Below are 26,638 nucleotides of genomic sequence, written 5' to 3'. Positions count from 1 at the left end.
AAATGAGGTAATAGTAGCTTATGCAAAAATGTAATTAGGCAAAGATTACATGCAAGTAACCAGAGGTAGGAGATCATCTGGGTGATATGTGCTCAGCACGATGACCCCCCTTTGTTGTAGGCTTCCACGTCCAAGTTATTGTACTCATGCGTAACTCCCCAGTTTCCTCACAATGGTGTGTGGTCGGCCACCTGTCCCATACACGGGCCTAATTCTCAGGAAAGGTTGTTGCACTTTCCCAAGGAGACTCAAACCTGCGTGCATCCTGTAGTCAGGGACCAAAGCTTTCACCTTATTGCACATTAGACTACACGGCCATGAGACTCTTGAATAAACAGGAAATGGAAACATGAAGTAGTTATCAGGCCATTATGTATATGTTTTATATATGGGACATTAATCTGCACTTTATCAGTATCGGCCAATATAGGCATATAGGTTTATCAGTAAAATTACCGATAATTTTACCAAATCGATATATCTATAAATATCTTACAATTTAGTGCAATGTTGTGCCATTTTGTTATAATTTTTCATGGTGACATACATTTATTAAGGAGGTCAATGAACCATTTGGAATTTTACATGGATCAGTAGAATATCGGTTGTTGTTATTGGAAATTTTTTTATCAGTATTGTCCAAAATTTCATACCTGTCCATCGCTAATATTTTGTACTAATGTTGTACTAAAACCTGGTAAATAAATTAGTAATAACTTTTGAAACTTCTTTTATTTATGTTCTTTTTCCTGTTTTCTTTGTAGATTGTGAGCAAAGAAGGGGACACAGTCATCCATTCCTTGTGCATGAAGGGTGATAGTCATGTTAAAGTGCTGAAGGAATTGCTGAGAATTAAAAATGAAAAGAATGAGGCAGCATTTGATATTAATAGAACTAATGATCATGGTATGTAGTTTTAATTAATCAAATTATGGTAACTCAACTTACAATGATAAAATATTAAAGTCGTTCATTGAACATTTTATTGTTTTAAACTAGGCATGTTCCTCTTCCTAGGATTGCCTCAGATATATTTTCATGTGAAAATTTATGTTTCAGCTAGCCACACTATCAAAGTTCAGGATTTCTGTGTTCAAAATCATCCCATGGCATGTTGAAAACCTTTTCTCTTCTGTGCAAGCATAATGAAATCAACTCGTGAACTGAAGACATACCTCCCCTCTGAAATAGCTAAAGCAGCCAAATTATTGCTCAATTTATTTTCCTCCTAACAACTGTTAAGGCCACTTCGAACTTTTCGCTGCAATAGCAAAGTTGTCTTTGAAAATCCCACTCATTTGAGAAACTGATGTTATTTTCCAAATTCTCAAATATTACAACTGTTCAGAATTCCTTCTAGAGCATCGAAGCGAATCTTTGTATAGAGACACGATATGAAATAAAAAAACATTTGACAGAATAAGAAATAGTGAAGGTACAGGAGATATGTAAGTGTTTGGGTGCTCAGACATATGAAGAGGTTGGTAAGCCAGTAGCTGACAGTACTATCACTATCAACATGTTTCTGGCAAGATGTATCTATTTCCTGGAGGCCCTTTGTAATTTCAGAACTAGAAAGTTCCAGGGATCTAGTTGGTCATGGTTTGTTTGAATATACATATATTGCTCAAAAATCCCATCAGCATTCCCACAGTGAAACCAGGTGTATGGCCAGATGCTGTCTTGATGAAACCAGCATTTGCATCTGCCCAGGAAGACAACAAACTTCTATTTGGTGTCATGGTAGTGGTGATTGAAAAAAGCAGGGGTGTAGAGTGGCGACATGTGGAGTTAGTGTTCCTCACACATGAGACTTGATTTCACATTAGAGGGTTTGTAGAAAGGCAGAAGTACCACAACTAGGGATGTGAGAGAGTTGAAACAATTTTCCACATCACTTGTTAACGAAGGCGTAGTGATAACATTATTGCCTTTTAATGAAGGGGTCCGAGATCCTACAATAACTTGCCAGTACGAAATACACACTTGTTAAACACGAATCTCTGCAATGAGTTACAAAACACACACCAGTCAAGTGAAACCAGTGCCATCCACACTGTCAACTGGTTCTCCATTATCTGCACGCCTTGGTGCTTCTGTCAATACACATCTTACGTCAGTATGTAAAGGAAAGCAACAATGCATGGTTCAAAGGACAGTTCCGTTTTTAATATGAACACACTGTATACATGGTGATATTTGTTGCTATCTAAACCAGTGTCCCTACATAAGTCATTCTGGTAAAAATTGAATAAGATGAACCTACAAACTGTACAAAAAATAAGTGGGAATCATTTTTAATAATGAGAAAACAGCTGTTCACTCAGTCGGTTTTATTCATATATGTATAATTATGTTAAGTTAATTTCAGCTCATTTTTTTTTTTTTTAAAGAAATATAAAACTTAAGTGTGTTGAAGGTTCAAGATCTTGAAATTGTTTCTGCATTCCAGGTAAAACACCTTTACATGTTGCTGTTGTCAGTCACGACAAGTGGAAGAACCCTTGCTTGGAAACTATACGGGTTCTGCTCAGCAAAGGAGCAAAGCAACTTAAACAAGTACGTTCTTTCACTCTTTTGTTCTTTTTATATTTTGTTTATTTTATGACACTTCCATCTCATGGGTTAATAATGAGGATGAATGATGAAAGAGGTGATGGATCAATACAGTGATGCATCCATGCTTTAACCCCTAAGGCCGGTTTGACGTACTGATCTACACGTTTCTACTATGCACGGTTTGAGGTACACCATACGTCCGCATCATGGCTCTAAATGAATGCCTGTTCCGTGCCATCTGTTGGCACGGAAAGAAACTAATTTTCTTCTGCTTGCTAGTGAGACTGTATTTTACTGCCACCTAGTGTCATTTTGTGAAAATCAGGGTTGCTACGCAACTGGAAAACCTGGAAAACTGGGAAAAGTCAGGGAATTTCGCATATCTTCTGGAATTTACGTGCATTTTTGTGTTGCCAGAGAACCAGTTACAAAATGAACGAATGGTTCATTTCCACTTCTGAATTCGGTTCTTGTGATTCCAGTCCCTCCAAAAGATTCAGTTCAGAAACTTGTTCCTCTCTTTATTATGACTTCGTCTGTTACGTACAAAATTATGCTTCATTCGCATTTCGATTCTATATTTATTCACTTTTGGATCTAGGTTCTTGGATCCGTTCATTTTGCGACTCGTTCTTGTGAACCTGTTCAACACCGGAATTTGGAGAGGCGTGAGATTTTTCCTTACAGAACAAGCTACTCAAGACTAAACCTAGGCACCAGCCATCTTTAAGAACACACCCGTTCGGAACCCGCTCTCTTTTGATACGTGAAACGGAGCAGGTTGGTGTTCGGACAGTTCATTGGTTTTGGATCTGCAATAAAGCTTGAAGAGCAGAATTTCACGTAACTGGCTGTGGTTGACGTCACACTGGACGGGTGCGGACGCTGAGTAAAAACAAAGAGACTCACTACTTCCTTCCCCCCGTGAACCCATTCTGTTAATTTGAGTCCTTCGTTTGCGACCCGATCAGAAGCAACCTGATCAAGTAGTTCATTTGCTCGTTGTCGTAGTTTTTACATTGCAGAGATGTGTTACACCCGAGAAATGAGTGATTTTATGCAGTATCAGTGACGTCATTATTCGAATATGCACGTGTTTTGTGCATGTAGATGGAATTTATTTTTTAAAATCTAGTGCGAAATAGAGGAATTAAACGTACGCCGGTCACACATCGTTTTTAGGTTAGGAATGTTGGTTTCATGCCGATAGTAATTTTACGTATTTTTTGCATGTAGAATGAAATTATGCTGAATAGTGGTGAAAATGAGCCCAAGTTATTTTTGATTTATTACGATTTCATCATGCTACAAATGCAACTTTTACATGGTTTGATTTCAATTTATGTCTGTTAACACATACTGCAGAGTTTTAGTGATTACTTAAGATTTTGTGAATATATGCTTTTGTGGTTAGGAATGTCAGGTTTGGTTGTCTTAGAATTAAAATAAAGACCCTGAATGCACTCCTCTAAGGTTCCGATTTATTTCTACATTCATTCCCACCAGTTTACGATACTTACTGTCGCTTGTCAAACGGAGAATAACTTGTCCGTGGGAAGCGTGTATGATTGAGTAAGGTCATTTTAAAGTTGTTGTTTTTTTCAACATAAATAACTTTTTTCGAATCCAAATAGTGCTCATTATTTTAAGGAAGGTTCAAATTTCGTGTCACAATGATTGCCAAAATTCTGTGATAATTATTCTTCCTGCTAAGAAAATTTAAAAAAAATCATAAAACATTCGGAACTGTTACCTTTTAAAAGACAGATTTCGATGTTTTCCGTAATATAAAATTGGTTCCAGCATGTGGAAAACTCAAATAATGGAGATATTTGATTCCAAACTATGGCCCGCGTATATATTTTTTTTTTTAGGTGTATGGTTGGTCACCGGCCCCATTCATGTTCTAAATTTTCGTAATATGTACTATTTTCAATAAATTAAAAAATATAATCATTAAACTTATTGCATATTTTCTAAGGGTACATGACCTAATTTTCTGTTGTTTCTCATTTGTATTGATATAATTGAAGTTGTATACAGGTTACATTGTAAAGCTTTGATATATGTCACATTTTTTATTGATTTTTTTACACCTTAATTGTAATGATTTAGTGAAAATGGGGAAGTACACTAGTTTATTTATTTCATTGAATAGCCTTATATTAATCACCTGGTAAATTTTCAGCGAATAACTGTGTATATTCATATTCATAATAATTAACGAGCCTGCATATTTAATTGAAAAACATGAGGTTCAAAAGCAAAAATCATGAAGACAAACATGTCTGGAAAAATTTTATTTCTGGTCTGGAAAACCTGGAAAAGTCAGGGAATTTCATAATCAAAAAATTGTAGCTACCCTGGAAAATATTTCAAAAGTTACTTTTGTTTGTCCCTTGTTTGCCATAGTTTTTCCTAAAAATGGAAGGTCAGGGAGCAGCAGATTGAAGGGTCTTGTGAGTGACAAAATTCGTGAAATTATTAAAGAAAGTGATGATCATCCTCTCGATTATTGTCAGGTAGTGAGGAAAGTGAAGTGGAATCTCAACAATAAAAGTTGTGTTTAGCTTAAGAAACAGCTTAAGCTTACTCCTTTAGTTCAAGCTACGAACAGGATTTTCAGCTTTTCACAAAACCTAATTTACTGTTTAAAGCAAAGACGAAAATAACCTTTTACAAACTTTTATTTCTGAATTTCTAATTAACAAACAATTATGAGGAGGCCCTTGGTAAGTCCCCTTCACCTGATTTACGAGGAAAGGCCCAGATACAGGAATTTACGGAGAATGCCCTAATTGTGTCGGTGAAGTTTCAAAAATGTAACCATTCTTAAAAACTAACACAAGATAGAAGCTAATATACATATTGAGAAATATTACTCACGGTTGTATAGTTCAGCACTGTACTTTTAACTTTATAATGATCGATGCTAAAAAGGCCATATATTGAGAGCTCTCAACACTTAAACAAGACTCACTATCAAAATCATTGAGCACTTGTATTCTTCAACTTCTGGTTAGCACGTCCTCTTCTTTCCTCCTGTCTGTATCCTTAAAAGGTTGTGGTAGAAGCCACCTGTCGACGATCCATCACGCTGCTAGTCTTTTCATCTTTCAAACTACGAGTTCACCATATGTTTTCTCTTGTGGGCTCGAATTATCCATGCACTTTTGTGTTTCGCGGTGACGAAATCTAAAAAATGTCAACAGCTTGTACTTCAAACTTCTCACGTTTTTCCAGCAATGCACGTCCGGACATCAACCGCAAAGACAAGATGCTGTAACTCTCTTTCGCCGACTGTTGCAACAAACCCACGCCGAAATACACGAGCACTCGCTTATTTTTCATTGTCTTTGGGACTCAGTCTATTATTTAAGAGGGGAAGGAGCTTTTTCATCCTCATTCGTTCCAAAGCATAAGTTCTATAACAAACGGTTGTAGATGCCCTTTCCCCCCAAAAAAGACATTAGATGGACTGATCAAGGAGAGCTAATGTCTTTACAAGTCCTTTATCTCCTTAAATTTTCGACCAGACCTCGTATATACATTTCTATCAAACTCTGATTACAATTTTCACGTTTTTTTTGTATATATTTATAACATAATTGCTACCAGTCAAATTTTCTTCAGTTTAAAAATAATAATCATTTAGATTACCCCTTGAATAAAAAGTTCAAATAAAGATATAATAATTTCAAAGAATTTTCAAAAACTCTCTGCATAATATGAAGAGCACCTTTAACAATACTGTTCAAACTTCCTTTACAACTTGATAGTAATGATATTTTTTTTAATTAAGTACAATGATTTCATGATAATAAAAGTTCAAATTTTTACCCTTGAATCGCTTTTACAGTTGTTTTCTTTTGCATAAAACTTACTTTGAACACATAGTATCATTTTCATGTACCCAGCTTTTATCTTCAAATCATCAAACTCTCCATGTTTTCACAAATAAACATATTTTCTAAATTTTACAGCCTTTATCATCAACTTAATTCTTTATGAGTGATAAAATTTTATCATAAAAATTCACCTTTCGAACAATCACATTCTGAGATATGCTCTTCAGCAGGTTTGGGTAGAATAGTACTAAAAAATATTATTTTTACTTTTACTGCTATTTTTCAAATAGGATGCCAAATATGTATAAATAACCTCAAAATAATCTTAACTATAAACCTCATGATGTCATGCTATTTATAATTAGTGCTTCCTTTTCCTCTTCTTCTTTCTTTTACAAAGTATCAACTAGCTCAATTTTCTAATTTCAGGAAATTCTCTCATCTTCAACATGTTGACCTCCTAATAGGATTTAATTAATCAGACTAGCAACAGAATTCTGCACATCAACATTTATTACATATCAACATATGTATATATCATTATGTAACTTCAATAATTTTCGGTCTGCCTTCGACCTACTATTTTTTCAACAACAACATTTCTGGTCCGCCTTCGACCTTGTATTCGTGTGCTTCTCTCGCACTTTATCTTAATACCCACAGACTTTTATCTCATATATGTCCCAAGAAATATATGTCCCAAGAATTATCTTCACTTCATCATTCTATTAATGCTATTTAACCTTCGTTAATGCTATATTCTCTTGCTTTCCGAAGAATTTTCTCAGTTGACTTTCTTCTGAGAACAACTGTACAGTCTTCTTTCTTATTTGTTCTATACTCTTTCTTTTGCATCATCATAAACAGTTTAGAGGTTTACTTTCATATTTCTATCTTCCATTTCTTTTTCTTATTAACAAGCTATTTTCAATTTTACAATATCCACCTGCTTATTGACACAATTACTATCCGTGACAAAAATATTGAGCCCTCGGTTTACGTGCTTGTAAAATTGTACTCCGAGGGAGGAAAAAAGTCAAATATACCTCAATGGAAAGTATCTACTTTCTAATAAGCTAATTAATCTTAACTTTGTTTTCTTACTATAATAAAGAAATCACTGAAAAGTGTAGTTTTTCTTCCAATTGTCACGAATGGGGAACTTAACAACACAATTCATAATTGACTGTACAAATAATTTTGAGATTTTGTGTACTTGAAATTTGATTATTTTTGCACCTCTGTAGAAAAAATCAAATGCAAATTTTTACTAGATACTTAAAAAATTGGCATTTTAGGAAAACGTGCAAACTTGAAATGCATTAGTATAATTACAAATCCAATGAAATTGCAAAAACTGTTGATTAACGCATTTGATCAAATTCCAGAAGTTTGGCGTGTGTACCTCAAATATGGTTCCAAATAATAATTATTCTTTTACACTACGAATATGGTAAATAGCTGCATGACGTATGGCCGGGTGTGGCCAATCTCAGACTCTGCGGGCTTCAAGCGACTTCCACAGCATTGCCGTTTCGCTGCACTTCGCTGCGAGAATCGCGCAAGTGTGTTCCGTCGAGCCGATTAAAAGGAATGTCACAGCATAAAATAATGAATGAAATGTTTCTCATATTGCAAAAGGAGTACTGCTGTACTGCAGGGTATTTTTTTTTTGGGGGGGGGGGCATTTCTTTTAGCTGTTAACTTCATATGAACGTCATCTCCTTTGATACCTGGTAGAGGTACATGGTGGTTCCGATCCCACTTTAAACTGTAGGTCCAGTCCCGATTAGCCTTACTGTATATAAAGTGGAATTAAAACACCAAATCGACCGATCAACCAACCCACTTTAAACTGTAAGTCCAGTCCCGATTAGCCTACCTGTGCATAAAGTGGACTAAAAGGGAGAAAACAACTCAACTCGGATTTATATGAACATCATTTTCCCAGTATTATTTTATGTCTCACATTTAAACAGATATATTGAGTGCAAGGATGTTCGATGAGGACGATTTGAATGAAGTCTATGAGAGATCCAGTCTTCTTTGTATACAATAATATCGCACCTGCTGTGTACAGCGTTTTCATAAGAAAGGGAAACAGAGTGAGGTGCATACTAGCGATAGCAACGCATAAAAATTATATTAAAAAAATTGCGCATTTGAAGCCTTCGTGCCAACTAATATTTTAAAATATATTTCGAGCATAAACGCACGTAAATTGTGTTTATCTTGCAAAATTCACTTAATCATCGTGTCGAGTAGTGGTGGTGGTTTCAGCATTTAACGTGTTGCTATACCTTCCACCTGAAATATTGCTTTTATATTTTTGTCTGTTTCACAGCTGCAACTCTTGTAATAAGCAAGGAGTTGTGGGTTCATTAAGATATTTGATTTTTTTATTTTGATTTGATTTATTTTACTTTGCTTCTTGTGCCAGTTTTGGCTAATTTGCGAAGATGGCAATAAGTGGTGATGATACGATGAAATTGATGAATATACATCACAAACGTCCATGCCCAAGCCAGGATTCGAACCTGGGATGCATGGCATCGCAGCGCAATGTGCTAACCACTCCACCATGGGGACTGGCAGTTCGGTTCATTAAGTGAGACAGAAGGACTAAAAACTAATAAATTTTCATTAAATATGTATAATTAGTGAAAGGTAAAAGTATAAAATATTGGGTCGATGCAAATTTTTGTTGTTCCCTTTTTCTTTACATACCTTTTTCATTGTGCTGACGTAACCCTCAAGCACTCTGCCGTGCACTTGACACCTTGGTTTAATCACTTCACAGAACCGCCATCACTCAATACTGTGCATACGAACAAACACGCAAACTTGTGAGAGGCCGACTGCCTGGATATAATGCACGTAAGAATTATCATGGCTATGTGGGAATTCAGGCAATAATTCATGGCAGGAATGTAAACACAGAAGTGACAAAAGAAAATTTCGGCATCTCTACAATGTTTTCCTTTGAGCAACATATTGTTTCGGCTCATTTCCCATGTCAAAGCTGCTTGGACGCGGAGTTTAAAGGGCAAGCGGCGATGCTTGGCAACAAATGTCACTTGTTCTTAGCAACGATGTGAATTGCGCGGGAACCGGTTGCCAAGGAAAACAATTATCTCGTGTTGTTTTCAATTTGTACAGTGTGAAAGAATGAAATATGGAAATTTGATTTTTATTCTACGGCCATCATTTTGATATGCATTTCATAACCATTGCACTGGCCATTTCTGATATTGCAACATCATAATTAATCATTAATTGTGGCTGTTCCACAGCTGAGAGTACCATTATATTTGGCTGATATATTTCCACATAAACAAGCTTCAATCACAAAAAAAATCATATTTTTACGATGGTTTTACATGAAGCTACACACAATTGAATTAGACTTATGTAAAAAATACACGAAAACACTACACTTTTATAAACATTTTTCTCTGAATAGAAAACAGACAGAATTAAAATCACTTTGTCTTACTTTTTTCTGAAAGCAGACATTTGTAGCTTTCCAATGAGGTATATTTGACTTTTTTTCTTCCACGGAGTACAATTTTACAAGCACGCAAACCGAGGGCTCAATATTTTTGTCACGGATAGCAGTTATCAGCGCTTTTACCAAAACCATTATTTAACTTTCTAAATTGTACCATAAGTTTCACGTAACCTGATAAAACAAGTGACATTAAAGAACCTTTTTTTTTCCAAATACTCAGCATTTGGTAGTATATACACAACTCTAAAAATACTTATTTACATTCAACAATTTCCACTTTTTTATCGAGAAACCTACACAAATCAGTGATATCAACATTTCTATCAAGCTAAATGGAAACTTTGATATTTTACTAAAATATACCAACTTTAGAAACACATCATTATCAATCAGCAATTTAGAATATCTCTTCTTCTTAGAATTATAAGTCTTAGTTGTTTCTTCCATTTCTAAAGATCTCTGTTCGTTGTCACTATCATGCCTCTTTTCCCTTTTCTTCTTCTCTTTTCTCTGCTTTTAATTTTTCTTTCTCTTCTTCCAACTTTCTTCAGGTAGAGAAACTAATAGTCTGCCAACACTATTTGTATTTTCTCTTATCCTTAATGTCTTTTCTTTTCGTTTCCGGTTGTCCATAAGTATGTTTTCTTCACTATGAAATTCATCACTAGTAACTTTCTTCCATTCTTTCCTGTCTCCGTTTCTTTTGGAACTTTCTTTCATTCTCATCAGATGAATATATTGCTCTCTTTTCTTGTTTCATCCTTTTCATACTTGTGTCTGATCTTTCTTCGCTGACATTCTTAGATCTTTTACGAACTTTCTTTGCAGCTTTCTCTTCATTTACTTCACTTTCTTTACTGAACTATATCTAGGTCTCATTCTAATTTTCTTCCTTTTACTGATCAGAGTAATTTCCGGTATCGTCATGTCTAAAGTTATACATTGTTTAACTTTAGGGCACAGATAATTTTTTGGGATTTTCCATGAAAATTTTCTTCTCGCTGATCCATCACACTACAAGTCTTGTCGTCTTTCAAACTACGAGTTCACCATTTGTGTTCTCTTTTGGCCTTGAACTATCTATTCACTTTTCTGTTTCACGGTGACGAAATCTGAAAAATGTCAAAAGCTCGAACGACTGCAAACTTTTCGCATTTTTCCTGCAACGAGCACGCTGACATCAACAGCAAAGACGAGACGCTGTAACTCTCTTTCGCCGACTGTTGCAACAAACCTGTGCCAAAATTCACGAACGCTTATTTTCCATTGTCTTTGGGACTCGGTCTATTATTTAAGAGGGGAGTGAAGTCTTTTTCATCATCATTCGTTCCGAAGCATAAGTTCTATAACAATCGGTTATTAAATGAAAACAATTTAAACAATGCCATGCGAATCTACAGTGTTTCTGAGTTTAAAATTACCACCCAGCCGCTAGACTTCTGGGTATTAAAATTCCAGCCTTAGGGGTTAGCCAGGGTTCAAACTCAGGACCTCTAGGCTTGAGAAGCATAAAATCAAAAGAGAGAAAAGTTTGGAAATGGTAATGGGAGGCATTAAAATATGTGAGGCATTTATTGCAATACGACATTGGAAACATTAGATGTTGAAGCTGGCAATATACACTCACTATGGTGTTGAATTTTTTTGCAAGTGGGATAAGACGTCACTTTTGAAATTTAATCCAACCCATAGGTGCAAGGTGCTGCAATTGCTCACCCTCATCAATGATGTCCGCAGATTTTTTTGACGGAGGGGCAAGCAATGTATTTTTTTTTCAAGGGGTAAATGAGGCATATTAACCCAATAATAGTGGCCCCCCTCAAAAAACAACACTTTTGAAATTATGACGTTCATGCATTCCCATTTAATAATTAAGGTAAATTACTGTGACTGAAATCAAATTATAGTGTTAAAGGTATAATTTAAGTTGACATTCATTTTCTATGGGGGAGGTGTGGCCATCCTTGCCCCCTGCCTCTTCCAGACGTCCATGTCCCTATTTCAATATACTTTCACCTAGAAATTTAATGTTGTTAATTGAAGAAAATGAAGTATTTTCAAGCCGGTGAAAGTTCAAAGCAACGGGGCGATTGCATTATTTCCTATGTAATTGAACTATCCCACTTGGTTCCCTGGCAAATAACTTGTTGTTACCCATCTCACATGCTTTATTCGTCAGTTATGCTGCATAAAATATTATGCCAAAATTACACTAAGGGGATTTTCAGTGGGTCCAGACATATACGAGGGCCACTATTTATATTTTGAGCCTTGGCAACACTGATTGAAGTTAGGCGCGATTTGACGTTTGCATGGAATCGTCTGGCATTATTGACCATAACGTACTTCAAATGTTTTGTCAATAGCTTGATTTGTGTTGTTTATGTTGCCTTGGAGATTGCACGACAACAATAAAATGGAATTAACTCGTGAACATTTTCGTGCGATGATTTTTTACGATTTTCGATGTGGATTATCAAGACAAGAGTGCATCGATCAACTTACTTCCACATTTGGCGATGAAGCCCCATCCTTTGCCACTGTGAAACGCTGGTATAACGAATTTAATCGTGGCCACCATTCGCACACCGACGAGATTCGCGAAGGTCGTCCAAAATCAGTTGTTGTTCAAGAAAACATTGATGCTGTGCAAAACCTAATAGTGCAAGATCGTCATGTGACATACTGTGAGATTGAGGCAACCATAGGCATTAGTTCCACCAGCATATATAAAATATTACATGATCATTTAGCTGTGAGAAAGGTATGTTCTCGTTGGATCCCACACAATTTGACAAAAACTCAAAAGACGCTCGCGTCAATTGGTGCAAACAAATGCTCAATAAATACAATCGTGGTGCTTCAAAAGATGTATATAAGATTGTAACAGGTGACGAATCATGGATATATGCATATGAGCCGGAACGTAAACAGCAGTCGACTGTATAGGTGTTTCAAGATGAACCCAATCCAACAAAAGTTGTTCGCGCTCGAAGCACATCGAAACAAATGGTCGCCTGTTTTTTTCGGGAAAACTGGTCATGTGGCAACTGTGCCTTTAGAGGAACGTAGAATGGTCAACTCTGAATGGTACACAACAATTTGTTTGCCAGAGGTCTTCGGTCAAATACGGAAAACAAACAAACGCCGTCGGATCATTCTTCATCAAGACAATGCCAGCTGTCACACATCTTGTCTAACAACCGACTTTATGAACAGTCAAAAAATCGAATTGATGGGTCATCCGCTGTACAGTCCTGATTTGGCACCCAATGACTTCTTCTTGTTCCCGAATGTCGAGAATAAATTGCGTGGACAACGATTTTCGTCGGCGGAAGATGCCGTTGATGCGTTCAAAAACCATATTATGGAGTGGGGGTGTCTCAAGAAGATTGAAAAAACTGCTTTGTCAAATGGTTTGAACGAATGCAAAAGTGTATTGACCATAAAGGAGAATACTTCGAAAAACAATAAAGCAGTTTTCAATGCCAAATTCCTGTTTTTTCATTGTTAGGCTCAAAATATAAATAGTGACCCTCGTATTATATACTCCTCTTTTTCATACCCATCAATACAATAAAGCAGAGATGAAATGGGGCTTTTCTTCCCAAACTGAACTTTTGCCCCCCCCCCCTCCCCCCTTCAATCCTAATCAGAGGCTCTGCACATGCCTATGAACCGAAAAGGTCAAGCAACTTTGTAGAGATTTTAAAATATCTGATGATATTTAGGATGTATCTTTCAAGTTTGACAAGATTTTCATTCTAATATTGGTTGCAAATTTCACAGTTATTCAGCTGTTAGGCTCCAACAGTGCAATATTATTGACAAGATTCCTTTTTGTTTGTTTGTTTTGTTTTTGTTAAACAAAACACCAATATTTATGTACTATTTGATCATGGACGATATACACCTAGCTTTAGTGAATGAAAGGGAGTGGGGGATGAGGAAGCAAAAGAATGTGCAAAACTTCACTATGAGTTTCAGATCAGTAGTTTAGTTGTATGCATTCAGTTGTTTACTGTTGCTAGATTTTTCCCAAAGTGACACTTTGCATTTCAACATTCTGCCAGCAGCAAGACAATTTTCACAATGAAATGTGCTTCCCCATCTGCATTTCACCAGCAGCAATCGTCACACTTCCCACTGAACTCATCCAGTAAATGCACACACACTTGGATCAATGGTCACAACTGACATGGACTGACTTCACTACAAATAAATGTCTGATGAAGGAAACGTGTGTTCTCCTGAGATGATACTAAAAAAGAAAAGAAATCAATTTCTTGTAACAACCTTAAACTCACTACATTAGAACTCATGCCAGTTTCATGTGCAACGAAACATCAATGATGAAAATCATGTAGCAATGAAATTAATATTTTTAAATTGATAATATTGAGCTTCAATATCAGGTTTGCTTGTGCTGAATTGTATCTGGGGCCAAGTTTTGCAACTTCTGCCACTGGTAATTATGATACCTTTAATTACTTACTGAAAAGCTAGTCACATTTATACAAGTATTAACAGTCATAAGTTGTCAGTGGATATGATAAAATGGTATGGAGAAAAAATCATAACTGTTAATTCAGTGGTAAATTGGTGCATGTGAAGATTGGGACCCTGTGTTGGCACGTGGTGTAAAATTATATGCATCGTAATACTGACCATGTTCAATGTAAGATTTATTGAGTAGCTCATTTTTATTTTTAGCATTACTTCCATTTGTTTGCAAGTTAGTGATTGGAGCTACAGTTAGAGATTTTTTTTAAAAATGTGCTCCTAATGTTTATGCAGATTTAAAACATTGTACTTTCATGAGATTAAAGCTAAAGTTGAAATACTATGGTCTTTAACAAAAATGTGTGGAATAATCATGATTGAAGTGTAATTTTGAGTATTTTGTTGTTCTTCTAGGAATACAAGTGCAACAAAACACCATTATGCTGTGCAGTGGAGGAATCCCCCGATCCACAACTTATAAAGGTGCTGCTTGAAAATTACGAAGGAGACAGGTCAGTGCTTGTCAACACATCCACAACAACACGGGACACACCACTACATTACGCAGCAACCCTGGAGAACGTTCCAGTGGAAGTGCAGAAAGATATATTCAATCTTCTTCTGAAGTACGGTGCTGAGACCACCAAGCTCAATTGTGCTGGGAAAACTCCTTTGACACTTGTGTCAGAACAGCGCAAAGAGGTATGCTGTAATTGGCAGAGGTGAAAATTTAAATTTGGGGCTTTAGATGGTGTGCGGTGAAATGCAAGTTTCCTGATATGCCTAACTTTGCCATTTCCTCTTACAACGTGATATTTGAGTATTAACACTGCCTGAAATTCCTTGAATTCAAGAAGAATTATTGTAATACACTAGACTCTCGCTAATCCGGCCATTCCTTGCACATATGGGTGCCGGATTCGCGGAAGTGCCGGATTATTGAGAGGGTCAGAAATTACGTACTACTATGTAGTTTAAACACATAGGGACTATACAGGCTATACTTTACGTGCTTCCTTTTAGAAGCCATAGTATGTACTGAACTTTACTGTAAGAAAGTCACAATTTCAAATCCTGTACGTATGTATAGTTTTGTTTAACATTTTTAACTAACAACATTGATGAACACGATAATTCATTGTTGTGCGCGTCATTTCTGCTTGAGTGACTACAGGCCGGATGTGGACCGGACTACTGAGAGGGCGGACTATTGAGGGCCGGATTAGCGAGAGTCTAGAGTATTTAGTGATGCCAGGACTTAAAGGTGTTGCGGGACCTGTGGTCTCTTACGAAAACCACTATGATATTTCCAATTTTGAAAAACTATATTTTTTTTTAGAATTCTTTCTAGAGCAGAGATCACTAAACTCCAAAAGGCATGGAGTGACTTCCCACATATGAATATACATGGCAAGCTACCAGGATTGAGTTTATGATAATTTCTTGGTTTATTAAATCTTTGAGATGTGATGAAATTATTTCTTTTAATAGACAAACTGACAAGCCAATAAAAAATTATGCCATCATAAATTTCTGTCGCAAGATCTGTACTTTAGAAAATTTTAGATCTTCACATTTATTAGTTTCTAAGATATCGACCAAGCACTTTCATTGATTGATGTCTTGGAACTACCAATATTTGATAGGTCTACGAGTCCACTAAGATGTGTCTATAGATAGTTACTGAGGTAGCGATAGTAACAACAATTCAATGATCCACGGTTTGGCAATCTTTGTTCTAGAGCATTGCAGTGAATCCATGCTGTTTGCAATTGTCAATTATTTGTAATAGTATCATGTTTTCATAAGCTTACTTTATAGTGAATTTATCTATACAGTGAAAGCAAACTACTTGTTTTACTTGGATACAGTAGAAGGAATTTTCAACAAGCTTAATTTTTCAGAATTTGAAACACATAGTGTTTTTTAAAACAAGATATATAGTCACATGCCCTTCGGTATGTGGGATTGAACTTGGGTAGTGTAGCTCATTTATCATTCATCCTGACTATTGGCATACTCGCTGTTTATGGCATGCTTGATGGTAATGTGCAAGAGGTACTAATTTACACACATATGAATGGCAAACACAACACTTGAGTTTTAAACCCCTACAGACTGGATCAACATGGCTAATGGAAAAGGTATACCATGTCTCTGTATAGTAGCTGAAGTTCTGCTTAGAGTGGTTACGGTTATGACTACAATAGAGTCTGACTTGCAACTCGCTCAACACATCCTTGCCCAAATTGTACTTTTGCCTTTCTCTCTCCTATGTTCATAACTCCCGACTGACCATTCACCTCTCTCCTCCCAGACATTTATTCCGATCAAATTTACTAAATAATGCCGAATCAGATACCTGTAGTCTCTTCCATGATTGCAATTGTTTACACCTGTTTACAACGATGGCAATCAAAGAAGCTTGGCAATGTCCGACAAGGCATTTCTCAGGTGCTTCTAGATATTTTCTGTCTGGAAAAGTGATGGCTAAACATCTGGGATTTGGAGTTCTTTGTACTTAATATTTCCAATGATCTTATAGACTCGTACGATATATTTTATAAAAGTCTTTCTTGGCATCTCAAAGGTCAATCTCCTTCACAAATTTGGAAAGCATGCAATTCCTTGTTGAATTTACAAGTTACCTGTACTATATTTAGCAAGAGCATGTCCTCTCTTATCTTCTGGGGGTGAGGTTTTCCCTCTTTTTAAATTTCTCAGGTGTGTGGATCATAATGCTGTAGTATAGTTGCTTTCTACTTAATTGCATAAAGAAATAATTGCAAATTGAATGACCATGATCTGATTTTACTCCAGTTTTAACCTGTATATGTTTAGGTGTGGCTCTGACTTCTATGAAAACATGACAACATATAAATAATAACTCTTGACAGGAAGAATATTAATCCTGCCACTAATACAGACAGAATTTCAGAACAACCTTCATGCACAACCTATGATACCACAGTAAGTGACATGAAACAAACATGTGTCAAAATTAAGATGAGATGGGCAAAAATGGAGTAAATTTGTTAATACCTTCAGTAGAAAGAATACCTGGAATTTGGCTGGTAAAAGTCCCACATTCGAGGTATCAAGAATTCATTTTGTCCATAGGATGGCAGCACTGTACTGTATGACCACGCAGAGGGGTTGAGTAATCTATCCATCAGTTTGTGCACAGCAGCTGTTTATGTAGTTGTGTTGACGAGTATCCTGCGATTTGCAGAATGGAGGCAAATATCGAGCAAAGAATTTGTTTGAAATTTTGTGTTGCCAATGGACTGTCATGTGCTGAATTGTTGAAAATGTACAAGAAAACACAAGCGTATGGATGGTACAAGGCTTTCAAAGGCAGAGACGTTGTTGCTGATTTGCCTCGTTCTGGTCGACCTTCCTTCGACTGACGAAAATGTGGAAAAATCAGGACAAGTGGTGCTTGAAAACCGGCGTGTGAGTGTGAGAGAGGTGGCTCGTGAGCCTGGCATATCACACATGTCCGTTCACACCATTTTGACTGATGTGTTAGGCATGAAACGCGTCGAGGCACAACTTGTTCCGAAGGAGCTAAATTTCCTGCGAGAAGCACATCACAGGGATGTTGCTGAATACATGATTTCGCGAGCCTCTAGTGACTGACTCAACCTTCATAAAATGCATCATAACTGGTGATGAGACGTGAGTGTATTATTTATTATTTATTTTATTAATGCCTTGTTTTAAATGGCGGAGTTAAGGCCGTACAAAGCCTTTTCTTCCACTCAACAATACATTTAAAATTATACATTATTATATTATACACAAAGTACATTTAGTCATTTCACATAGGTCCACACACACACATTATACTCATACACACAAGTCTTAAAGCCCTGAATATAACACACAAAATACAAAATATATAATACACAAAAAACTAAATATGGAATGAAAGAATGCAAAATTTAAAATTGTATTTAAGTAACTGCAAGGTATTTTAAGAATTCGTTCACTTGCACATGCTTTTTAGACTGCTTGACAGGGGAAGATCTAACGACTACTCTGAAGAGAGTGGCGAACACGTCTGCTAAAGGAAGCGACGGAGCTTACTGTTCTAGTGCTTTCTGGCAACTGATTCCATAGTCTTACAGCCGATACGGAGAAAGAGTTGGAGAAGAAGTTTGATCTGTGGACGGGGATAGAGAGAACTGAGGAGCTGCATGATCTGGTGTCGCGATCGTGAAATTCGTGAAGAAATTGGAAGCGAGAGAGGAGATAGGAAGGTGACTTGAGGTTGAGAACTTTGTAAAGTAAAATCAGAGTGTGCAGCGTTCGTCTTTCTTGCATAGGTAGCCACCCCAATTTGAGAAAATAAGGTGATAGGTGGTCCCAGTATTTTAAATTAAAAATGTATCGTACGCAGGCATTTTGAACACTGCAGACGTCTAGCTGACTCACCTGTTAAGCCGGAATACGCTACGTCACAATAATCTAAATGTCATAAAACTAGGGACTGACATAGTTTGGCCTTGATAGAGGTGGGGAGGAACTTGCCCATTCGTCTTATAGAATACAGAGATGCGAAAGCTTTTCTACACGCCGAACTTGTGTGACATGCAAACAGGTCAAAAATCTTCAGAATGGCACTTTGAAAATTAAGTTATAGGAAAACAATTCTTGGATTTTGCACACGACGACTCTTTGTTCACGAGTTTTTGGACTCAACACATGTCTTCGCCCAAGCCCCATATTTTCCAGATATGGCTCCGTGTGATTTTTTTCTCTTTCCGCGATTCAAGTTACCACTTCGGGGAAGGCGTTTTGAATCGATTGAATCCATTAAAGGAAATTCGCAGAAGGAACTCAGGGTGATACCATCTTCTGCGTTTTGAAAAGTGTTTTGAAGACTGGGTTAAGCATTGGCATATGTGTGTTGCATGCGATGGGGCCTATTTTGCAGGCGACAAAATAAAGGTTGATGATTAACCACGTATTTTGTGTTTTATTCACAAATTCCGAGTACTTTTTGTATGTAGTAGTAGAAATAGGCATCGTGGATAAATGCATCATTGACATATAATAGTGAATGAACGCACAAGAGAAAACTGTAACCAAACACCCCGATCCCCCCAACAGATTTTATTTAAATGCATTAATCTTTTGCCCAGAAGTGTGTGTGTTTGTGTTTTAATTATTGTGAACTGAATAAGACAAAAGGAACATTATTGTAGAAATTACACAAGATATTTTGTTATCAATTTTTACACTGTTTTTGTCATTGCACAATGCTTTTCTAGCTTTTAAAATTTAATGGCAAACATCTCATGGAAGTGATAAGGTGGAGATAATCATGATCATAAGGGTAGTTTAATTATCTTTGAATTACGGCAGTTGCAATTTTTGCATTTGTGTGTGTGTTAAAAATGGGTGAAAGGGGGGGGGGGGCGGCAGGCATCAAAGCACTAATTACAGAGGTGATAAATTTAAAGATGTCGATTTGTGTATATAATGTTCACGACATTATAAAATTATTGCTGTGTGGTGAAAAAGGAAGAAGATAAAAATGGATACTGCAATGTCCTTAAAAACTATTGAAAGAAATTAAGGGTGAGTTTATAGTACGATTAATAACATGCACAAATAAGCAGCCAATCTTAGACAGGAATGGCTGTATTTAAACTGATTCCCACTCAGCTGAATCGAGCGTGAGGTAGCTCAACAATTCTGCACCCTGGCTAAATGAATTAACAAGTCCCGGATGCAAGAGCAGACAAGCATGGAAAATACTTTCCAATAATGCTGTCATCGAATTTCCAATATCAGGCAGAATAACTCTGTAATATTATGATTAATACTGAACTATTAATATTTGAAGATAGCGTTGAGTATTTGTTTGAAGTAAGCATAGAACCTTCATCGAGAAAGTCACATCATTGCCAGCCATTGCGCATGTACAGTAATGATAAAGGGGAAGGGAGATAAATTTCTCTTTTGAATTCGTGGTAACTTTGCATTGTTTATGATGCTAATGCTGTAGCTCATGGCTTGCATTCAGAGAGGGGTTGTCTACTACAAGTAGCAGCAGCCGATATGCCACAAAGAAAAGGTCAAATATGTTCTCAAAAAACAAGAGTTATGGAAAAGTACCATGGAGAAGAGTTGAGTAATATGTACATTCAAAGTGGTAGCATCAGTTGCACAACTTTTGTGCTGATTAGATATGGCCAGTCTTTACTAGCATTTGCCACTTTTCAGAAAATGCAGAAACATGAATTCCAAATTTTAACCAAGATAAGCAGAAAAGTATGTATGGTACTCACCCTATGTAAATGATTTGGAGCAGATTCATTATGTAGCTGAAGCCTAACTTCTGTGTTCCAAATAATATATTATTGTATACCGTAAGACGGTAAGGAAATTGGAAGTAGCAGACAACAATGTTTGGGATTCTTGATGCACAATCTGAAAGAAATGGGAATTCATGAAAGTAGAGAGAGGTCCTAAAAAGTGAAACAAAGACAATTATTCTATTGCAACAACCTAAACAAGTATACTGGTTTGCAGAGGTTAGCATAAAGTTCATAAACTTAAACAGGGAAGATATGCACAGTTTTAGTCAGGACACAAGATAGTGTTTCAAATACACAAATAAGCAGATTTATATACAGCCACCATCTTTCCATAGTGTTATGCATCTAGTTCAAACCTTGTAATCTATGAGTTTTCGTTCTGTTGCAACCAGCACCTGATGATGTACAAGTACACTGATATTTCTTGTTAAAAACGAAACAAAACACACAAGCAGCATGATATGAAGGACTTTATAAAAGTGTATACAAGCTTTCGACTCCCATCTCAGAGTCATCATCAGGGCTGGTTGAGAAACAGTGAAGATGCAGTTGAAGTTCGCAGTCTATTGACCAGCCCTGACGATTATTCCGAGATGGAGTCGAAAGTTTGGACAAACTTTTATAAAGTCTTTCATATCATGCTGCTTGTGTGTTTTGTTTGGTTTTTAACAAGAATGTTGACCACATGCGATGTAAGAAGTTTTTAACGTCATAATACAGTGATAATATGCATATGTATATTACAGATTGTATAAATATGGGGCTAATAGTAATCAGATGGTAATTATCCGCTGATATCAGTATTTCTATAAATATTTTATTGCACAGTTCTGCCATTTTGTTATTATTAGAGCCCCTGAACTTATAGGTACTAAAAACTACCCAAATTGCTAGGCAATATTATTTCATATTAGTTTTATTTCTAGTGCCTATTGTGCAGTGGCATATTCTCTCTGGCAAACCAACTTTTTTCATATACATAAAAATTGACAGGAAATTTGAAGTTGTCCGTCTTCTGTTTTTGTTGTACTTGCATGCCTGCATTGGTGTTGTATTTCTATTATGTCTAATTAATATAAAGGAAAACATGAAGGCCGTCTTGTGAATGAACATGTTTACAATTAATTGCATACCATGTACTATTCATCTCCAGGAATAAACTTGCTTTGAAGTTGTTCTTCCTCTTTCATTTTCTATTTCAAAATGTCCCATATTTTTGAGACACCCTTTATAATAAATATATACAATATAGAATATTGTTGCAGTAAAACAAGTAAAATTTTCAGAATACACCACTGCTATTGTGCCTTTTTTGTCTGCCTATTTGGACAGTTTGTATTGACAGACATCCAGGCTCTGGTCATGAAATTAGTAACATTAACATTTCTGTGTAATTTTTGCCGCTCTTGACAGCTTGTTCAAGTTAAAATTATTTTTTACTTTTCCAGGAAATAAGACGAATTTTTATGATGCATCGCAGGGAGAGGAATTGAAATTTAGAAGCATCATGTTGCCACAAAATGTCATCCCGATGAAGTCTACTTTATGGTGTACCTGCATTGTATTACTGTCAGATTAGTTGGTGTAAACGAACTGCACATTCACATAAGTACTTGTATTACATGTAGTAATCACCACTAAACGGTCTGGTTTCCGTACATGGATTCGGTGTTAGTGCATTATGGCTTCCATGTCCAGTCTTGCAAAATTATGGAAAATATTTTTTAGCTTAAGGTGTGTATTTTTTGTATGTGTATCTATTCTCAAGTACTTTTATTCCCTTCCGAATGTAACATCGACATTTTTGCATAGCATAGTTGCATTAAGCTGGACCAAACATTTTTCTTTGACATTTGTAATGTGAATATATAAATATATATACATAGTAACTTGTTTTTATAGGTGTTGGTGTCTTTGCTTTGTACATATACAGAGAATTTAACAATTGGATTTTACTAGTAGAAAAATATAAGTAAAGATTGTGTGTTGTGTTATTATCAGATGTGCCATATTTGATTTGTTATAGACATTTTTCTTGCTTGGTTAAGTCCTTAATCATTATTGACAATGGTAAAATACAGGACATTATCACTGTATCTTACTTCTGCTACAAGCAGGCTCTTAAATTTATTTTAAACATAACTTGATTATGCTTACACAATTTTCATGATAAAAGTGTTTATGATGCACATAAATGTACACATAAGCTCTCAATATTGTATTGTGTCATAGTCGTATATTGCTTTTAGAGAACCTTACATATGTGCGATTAGTTCAGTGTGCATGTGTTGGTTAGTAAAACGATACATACTTGGAAAAAATGATGGTTATTTGCATGTGAATCATAGTTTGAATGTTGTGTTCTTAAATCATATATTTCTAGAAGCAGTTAACAGCAAGACCCCAAAATATCTTCAAAAATTACAATCATGATTTTAAGACTAATGGAACATGTTGACATGTTTCTGTGATGTTACAGAATTTGCTCATATTGATGTCTGTGAAAGAATGCTAGGCTTAGCATTTTGAAATAGGAACAGTCACTAGTAGATGCTTTCAAGGAGACATAGTGTATGGTAGTCTGTCTAGCTTTGGTTGTGTGTACAGTAAATTGAAAATAAAGGGAGGAAAAACAAACAAGAAATATGAAGAGAGGTTACTTAATGATTGTGATAAGCACAGGTGAACAATTACATCTTTCCTACCCAAGTAAATATCACACACTTCTTTACATTTACATGTTAATTCGTATCTTTGTTCCAATTCTGTAAAAGCATAGTTGATCTTCCTGTTGAGCCCACAGCCTAATTTATTCCTTTACCTAAATACATTTACTTACGTTATATACATGTACATTACACATGTATAATTTTTGCAAGGCATGAAAACGTCACTTATTTTTTACTGCAGATGAATCAGTCGTATGTAGCATATTGCTTATTTTCATGTAGTTTTGCAGATTTTCTTCAGTGCCCATCATAGGTGAAATCGCAATCTAGCATTTGTAAGATCTTTTCTGCAAAAGCAGATAAAAGTTAAATTCCAAAGAATATATGATTGTAATTACCTAAAAAAAAATTGTTTCTGCTGTAAGAGGAATCATATTTGTGAACTTTATATGTAGACAACAAAGTTGAACATCATATTTAGGAACTGGCATAACTTACATAGTTCTTGAAGCTTTCCTAACACCAAATGAAAGTGAGGTTTTCTTGGGATATCAAGCTAGCTCTCAAAAGCTTTGGCATAACTTCATTTGTAATAATTCAAATTAGATTTATAACGAGGAGAACTCATACAAATTCTACATATAAGAAGGATCATACATTCTTTAGCTGCAGAATTATTTTTTTAAATTTTATTAACCTTTTCATGTCTTGCATGCAGATATACAAATGATTCCTAAACTTTCATCATGCATAACCAATACATAAAAACAGTCAATAATTTATTCATTATTTTTATTATGTTACTTTCCTGCCCGCCTTCTGTTGTCTTTTAGCAGCCTGCCATTGGGACAAGATATTTCACGTGGAAAATGTTCTTATCATGACCGGTTGAGAAAATCTTGATTAAAATCAGCAAGAAGAAAAAATAATGCATTAAATACAACATAATGTGCTTTATAGGGACCAGGACTGGAAATGTAAAAGTGGGATACCCTGGTATATACCAGATGTTTGTTAAGCCTATTAATAAGTTTTATTTATGTGAACGTTACATCATCAGGTTGAAAGTTAATGTATGTATATAGAAAAGATTGTTACTCGAAGAAAGCTATTTTGTAAAGCTAGCATAATATAGGACTTTATCGAGAAGAAGATAACCACAAATGTATATTTTTCCATGTTGTTCTTTTATAAATATCCTTTATGAGATTGTTATGGGAATTTACAATCCAGCTGCTTGTAGCTCAATTGTGCCAATCAAAAAACAATGAAGCTATATTATGTCTTCAGAATGTTATGTTTGTGTTTAATGTTCAGAAAACAATATTGAATCTGTTGTCTCTTAAGTTTCCTGTATTGTTGACTTACATATATAGAATGACATACGAATATGTAATTCAAAATGTTCGGTTTATGTTAATGTGTTGTCTGTTTCAGTGAATTTTGTTGTGAGGTGTCTTGATATGTTGGTCTATACAAATCTTTGACGGCTTCAGCCATAGCCCATAAACTGTTGAACAAATCGCAATGGAAGGGATATTTGTTAAACTTAATACATACATATATATATATAAACATACATCAGTAGCGTGCGGTGACCATTTAGATAGCTGAAGCACTGAATATATAATTTTTAAATAAACAATAGTACATCGAGGAGCAGGCTTGCCTTGATAAAAACACCGCATGCCACTTTTTGTTATATATATACATAATTGTGGGCTGAACTTTTTCTTTTTTAATTCACAATTATTATAATGTCATCTGCATAAATGAAAAATTACATATTCTGTCATTCTTGCTTTGTAAATAAAATATCTGTGGGTTGCTTGCAGTTTCTATGATTTGCAAAATCATATTTAATGGCATGTGAGTTCAAGCAGTGTAGAACATAATTCAAATACTAAAATGCTTATCATTTCCAATGTTGAATGCAATTCTAAGAAGAAAATAAAATCTGCATTTAATTATTTTTTACTTAAATGAGCCTATTTTTTATAGTATATTCATTGTCAAGTCACAATGCTACCCCAACAAAGAGTTGTTTTTTTCTTTTTGCTAAAATGATAGCACTAAAAGACATTCAATTGTAAAGTACACATAGTCATTAACTACCTCATTTATTCTACTTTTCGGAAGCACAATATTTTTTTTTTTCTTTTCTTGTTTTCTTGCTGCAATAACGCAATTTTACTGTTTGTAAGATCATAATTCTATTCTGATATTTGAAAATGTATGTATGGATGCATGTGCGAATTTACACCACAATATTGGTGCAACTCGTACAATTGGAGTTTAAGATTGTAAACTTCAAGGATTTTTACAAACTTGTCATAAGCCACGGTTATATCAGGTTATTTTACAATACATCTTTTTCGGATGTAAGAGGTAGTAAAGTTATACATTTGATCATACTCGACAATTGTGTTTGTTATTTTTTCCTCCAATGTAATTTAAGTTCCCAAAAATGAATATTATTTTTCAAATATATTCTCCCCATTTCATTCTTGTTAAAAGCCTACATTAAGAAAAAAGACAAATCACTTTTACTAAATGTTCTCTAATATGTAATATGTAGCTATATAATGTGCTATATAATATACAAAATATATAATATTGGTGTTGCTTTTAAAGCAAAGGCCAGATCTCGTGTCATTATTATTAAAATAAAAAACATAATGACAACTCGTTTATAAAAAAGTTCTTTTTTTTTAGAAAATTGAAGTTTTGTGTGTATAACTTACCTCCAGTATTTTGGAACTTAATTGGTTGCAAAATTTTGTTATACAGCTGGAAGTATGCAGTTCATTTTGTATTTATTTCTGTTTCTGTAACAATTGGTTGTAAGTGTTGAAATACAGCAACAATAAAATGTAGAGAACAAGCAGATCTTTCTGTTGATTCCATTATTCTCATTCGCCCAAGCCTGTGATGAAAGACAATAATTATTCAGTAAGGATATGTGAAGTGATATGAATACTACATGCATGGCATATTCTGAAAATTTGACCTGGTGTACCGCAACAAATTTTATTTATTAGGGCTAAGCCGATACCAATCGGTATCGGAAAGTATTGGTTGGAATTTATTTACCGATACTGGCCGATGCTTTTCCGGCATTTTGGTCTTTCATGGGCTCTGGAAGAATGCCATGCGACCTTTTCGCAGAGTGTAATTATCCTGGAAATTATGCAAAATTTGAAGTTCTTTTATTTT

General features: G+C 35.4%; 1 protein-coding gene across 2 annotated transcripts in view; it reads left to right on the top strand.

Annotated features, from left to right (window-relative positions):
• LOC145986646 (uncharacterized) overlaps positions 1-26,311 on the top strand; it is a 55,394-nt gene extending 29,083 nt beyond the window's left edge. Inside the window, exons 7-10 of one of the 2 annotated variants that reach the window (XM_083120915.1) lie at positions 765-906; positions 2,453-2,559; positions 14,836-14,933; positions 22,202-26,311. In XM_083120915.1, coding sequence (XP_082977041.1) covers positions 765-906; positions 2,453-2,559; positions 14,836-14,933; positions 22,202-22,208 — 354 coding nt within the window. In that variant the 3' untranslated portion in view covers positions 22,209-26,311. Of the gene's footprint in view, positions 1-764; positions 907-2,452; positions 2,560-14,835; positions 15,124-22,201 lie in introns of both variants that reach the window. The other variant, XM_083120914.1, reaches the window with a different exon arrangement.
• Positions 26,312-26,638: the final 327 nt, after the last annotated feature.

Source organism: Lepisma saccharinum, chromosome 4 (genome assembly GCF_977018435.1).
Source record: "Lepisma saccharinum chromosome 4, izLepSacc3.1, whole genome shotgun sequence".
Lineage (NCBI taxonomy): Eukaryota > Metazoa > Arthropoda > Insecta > Zygentoma > Lepismatidae > Lepisma > Lepisma saccharinum.
The sequence above is the reverse complement of the archived record's forward strand: the minus strand, read 5'-3'. Positions and strand labels throughout refer to the sequence as shown.